Here is a 5,000-nt window from a genome sequence, read left to right on the forward strand (position 1 = left end):
ACTGTTAACTATTCTGTACCGTATTTTGTGATTTTGATCGAATTAAACGTGTTTTCATGTTATCAGTTTTTGTAATTTTTTTTTGGGGGGGGGAGGAGAATGGGAAAATTTCTGGTAGCACATCTCTTCTTCTATCGTCTCGTCCCCCCTAGAGTGACCCTAGGAAACTAGCACCTTCTCCACCATGAAGTTGAGCAGCGTCTGAGTCCCCTGCAGTGCCTCCCCTTTCATGTAGTACTGCTCGCAGAACATGGGGAGCGAGGTGTAGATAAGTAGGAATTTAGCGCACGTCTGAGCGAAGAACTGACGCAGGTCGCGCCCGGTGACATTCTCGAAGAAACGCCGCAACGGCTGCACGTGGCTGACGGGCGTGTCCCACATCGTGAGGAAGTCTTCGACCATGTGGTGGATATTAGTGGGACGTGGCAGTACCTCCTTCGGTCGCAAATGCTCCATTTGTTCCCCTGAGAGAAAAAAAATAAAAAAAGAGAGAAAGAACCAAATTAAAATGCTCTACAGAAACAATTTGGGTTCTTATTTTGCATCTATATATCTATAAAAGTGAAATTGTCTGTGTGTGTGTGTGTGTGTGTGTGTGTGTGTGTGTGTACATTTCTCTACCAAACTACTCTGTCAATTTTCAGTCTACAGACTCGATATTTGAAATACGGAATATTGAGATTTGAGAAAATCTTTTAGTCGATTTTCGGTCATAAATTTGTCTGTCAAATGGTCAAAGTTCACAACGATTTGACCTTTGAAAACTCTGCCAAACTCCTCCACCAATTTTGGGTCTAAACACTTGAAATTTTAGATGTAGGTTACTTTGACAGGGGTCAAACATTTTAATTTGATTTGATCCCAAAATGATAAATGTTAAGAGGTTAAAATTGGGGTCAAAGTTAAAAAAAAAATTCACCTCTGCGATCTCTACCAAATTACTCAGACAAATTTTTACTCTAAACATTCGAAATTTTACATAAAGTGTATTCAGACATAGGGCAAGTTTTTAATCGGTTTTTGGTTGAAACTTTGGCTAGCAAGAGGTTAAAGTTGATAGAGTTGACCTTTACAGACTCTACCAAACACTTCTGCCAATTTTGGGCCAAGACACTTGAAATTTTAGATGTAGGTTACCTGGACATGGGTCAACTTTTTTAATATATATATATAGATATGCACATAAAGTTATGAACAGTACATGAAGGCCCGAGCAAAGCCGGATTGAACTGCTAGTCACAAAAAGAAAATATATAGGAAAAAACAACATAATCATCATACTCCAAAAATCACGTTAATTAATTAAGTAATTTTATGGCAAAACTTGTCAAGAGCGCTCTGTTTTGAGGTTATTTTGAAAATGGAATGGAAATTAAAATTTCGTTTCGTTCTGTTCGCCAATACAATCGAAACTTTTTATAAAAAAAAAGAAAAAAAAACGAAATAATTTTTTTATAAAAATAAAATTTTATTAACATATAATAAACTTTTATTAACAAAAACGAAACAATTTAATTTTTAAATGAAAAAAAAAAATCAATTCGGTAAAACTTTTGGTATTCTTTTTACAGTCCAACTCACCGTTTACATTCGAAATGATGACTTTCGGAATAAATACCCCCAACTTCCCCATGTCAAGAACGGCTTTCGGAATAGACACCCCCAACCTCCCCATGTTAAGAACGGCTTTCAGAATAGACACCCACAACCTCCCCATGTTAAAAATGAGTTTCGGAATAAACACGCCCCCAACCTTGTCAGCACATCTGCAAACCTACAAAAGTTGACATTCTGAATGTGAACGGTAAGTTTTCGATTTTATTGACGCATGCGCAATTAACAAAAAATAAAACTGAACGAAATTTACATTTCCGTTCAATTTTCAAAACAAGTTTTACCAATTTTTTTTTTTTATAAATAAAATCATTTTTTAACAATTTAAATCGGTAGCATTACAAAGCTGATCTCGCAAATTTGAATTACTGTGGACTTATCTGCTCTTGTTTATTTTATTATTTTTTATTTTTCAGAATCATTTGAGATGAGGCTTCATAATTTGGGCGTTCATTCTTTTTGCAGACTGGCCATCTCCATGGCTGTTGTTGTTTCACCACGTTTCGGCCAACTGATCCTCTGGCCTTCCCCAGGTCATTAACCGAGACGGAATAGGAATGTTGAATCTTGTAATTACTGCTATGGCGCAGTGGATAAAGGCATTGGGTTGTAGAGTACCTGGTGAGCATTGTCTGAAGATAGCGGTTTCAATCGTACCCTAAAGCAGGCCAGAGGATTAGTTTGCCAAAACATGGCGAGGCAACAACAACTATGGAAGGCAGTAATTACTGGAAATACAGTCACAAGACTCAGCATTCCTATACCGTAGTGGTTAATCACATGAAGAATACTAGAAGATTGTTCAATCACCTCATAAGATGTATAGCAGTAACATACTGAATTTTCAAGGGTCTACGACAATGTTAAATGCCTATACAAACAGTCTGGAAACTTATTGAAGGCACCTCGTAGTTAAAAAAAGATGTTTGACACTTGCAATAAAAGATGAAAGTTCTTATTCTCCTTATAAAATGAATATTCTTAAGGTATAATTGAAAATTATTTGTTTTCAATGTCAGAAGAGTTCCACACGAAGAAAAGGGGGAGATAATCAAGAATTTTAATTATTTGGAGCAAAACTTTGTAAGTGTGTGTGTGTGTGGGGGGGCAGGAGGATAATCTGCTTATGTTATAGACTAATGGTTCTCAACCGGGGTTCATGTGGACCCCCATGGTACATGTAGCGTTAATATCGGTTCAGTCTTCCTTCAAGAAAATCTGTTGACGTATGTTCTTTGGTTTTCTTGACATTACTAAAAATAAAATAAGCTGTAAGGGTTCACCAAAATACATTAAAAAGAAAAGAAAGTCATGATTAAAAAAAGGTTAAGAACCATTGTTATAAACGATACTAGTTTAATGAATTGTATGGTGGAGTGATTAAGAAGCAAAAATACCAATATAATATATCTAAATATATATATAGATAATAATATAATAATATAATATATGTATATATATATATATATATATATATATATATATATATATATATATATATATATATATATATATATATAATATATGTAAATATATAGATATAATATAATATAATAATATAATATATGTAAATATATATATAGATAATAATAATATATAATAATATAATATATGTAAATATATATATAGATATAATATAATATAATAATATATGTAAATATATATATAGATAATAATAATATATAATAATATAATATATGTAAATATATATATAGATATAATATAATATAATAATATAATATATGTAAATATATATAGATATAATATAATATATGTAAATATATATATATAGATATAATATAATATAATAATATAATAATGTAAATATATATATAGATAATAATATATAATAATATAATATATGTAAATATAAATATAGATATAATATAATATAATAATATAATATATGTAAATATATATATAGATAATAATATATAATAATATAATATATGTAAATATAGATATAGATATAATATAATATAATATAATATAATAATATAATATATGTAAATATATATAGATACAATATAATATATGTAAATATATATAGATATAATATAATATATGTAAATATATATATATATATATATAGATATAATATAATAATATATGTAAATATATATATAGATTTGTCGTTTTTTTTTTTTCAAACGATAGATTCGGTTAATAATGGCTTCGCCTAGAAGTTAGATTTTTTTATTATTTTTTTTTTTAATTTATTTTTAGAAAGTCGCCCATAATTAGTTTGGACGTATATATAACATTTTTTTTTTTAAACAGCAATCTACGTACACGCGTGTTTCGAGTTTAATTAACTCTCAACTTGAAGACATCCAGGTTGAAGTCGGGATGGAAACAGGCAAGCGGAACAGCGTTCCACAGGCGTGCAGTTCTAAGAAAGAAGCTTTGTTCATGGAATCTACGTTTGGATTTAGGCACAGATAAAGAGTGGGGAAAATTTTTGACGGTGGTTTCAGCTAGTCGGGTGTTTTTTGAAAAAGATTGGCGAAGGGGGACCAGAGAATGGAGCTCAGACGAGCACTTGCCATGGAAATAACGAAAGAACAATGACAGGCTCGCTTCGTCTCTTCTGTGGGAAAGAGGTTGCAGGGTAGAGAAAAGGGCATCCTCCACCAAGCCATGAAGTCTATTTTGTACTCTGTTAAGGCAGGATAGGCTGTTTTTAGCAGCTCTCGCCCAGATGTGGCAGCAGTACTCCATCTTTGGACGTACTTGGCTCTTATATAGATAGAGAATTGCATCATTAGTGAGATATCTTCTGGAGCGATAGAAGGATCCAACCATTTTCCCAGCGACTAAATGTCTAAATGTAACGTTTTCTTTACTTTTAAAATCGACCCAATGCTGTATTTAGAGACTCGTTCTGACGTTGCTCTAGAAAAGACGACATGATTCCATGTCCATTTGATGAAAACCGGTTTTCTTTTTTGTTTCAGACCATCTACTAGTTGGCCAGTTGTGTACAAATCCCAAGAGCGTTAGGAGCCTTCTTTTATGTCTGAAAATCACACAATCTTCAACGAGCGAGATTGGAGATGTGCTGATGTACAAATCATGCTGTCTACCAATCCAAGTTCTGACAACAGGACCATTGCCAGCACCCTCAAAATACAAATCTGGACGGTTCAATCCTTGAGGGCACAGATCAACAAAGTTTTCGGCCAAGATTGTAGTCTTTGGTGTGGTTTTAAGTGAGGGCTACATCATGCCACCTCACATCTTCAAAGTCAGCTTGAAAGTCAACACCAAAGTGTACCTGGATGTGCGGAAGGGTGCAGTAATCCCTGGGTGTAACCAGGTGGCCACTGGCAGACCCTAGGTGTGAATGCAAGACTCAGCGCCGACCCACAAATCCAAAGATACCA

General features: G+C 33.1%; 1 protein-coding gene across 4 annotated transcripts in view; it reads right to left on the reverse strand.

Annotated features, from left to right (window-relative positions):
• Positions 1-5,000, reverse strand: part of LOC145268696 (FAD-dependent oxidoreductase domain-containing protein 2-like) — a 456,912-nt gene that overhangs the window by 784 nt on the left and 451,128 nt on the right. For all 4 annotated transcript variants that reach the window (XM_080124222.1, XM_080124220.1, XM_080124223.1 and 1 more), the window contains one exon: positions 1-464. This exon is cut by the window's left edge and continues 784 nt beyond it. In XM_080124222.1, the coding sequence (XP_079980348.1) occupies positions 160-464 (305 nt within the window). In that variant the 3' untranslated portion in view covers positions 1-159. The remainder of the gene's footprint in view (positions 465-5,000) is intronic.

This window comes from Euprymna scolopes, chromosome 44, assembly GCF_053919585.1.
Source record: "Euprymna scolopes isolate OS-2025 chromosome 44, ASM5391958v1, whole genome shotgun sequence".
NCBI classification, from domain to species: Eukaryota; Metazoa; Mollusca; class Cephalopoda; order Sepiida; family Sepiolidae; genus Euprymna; species Euprymna scolopes.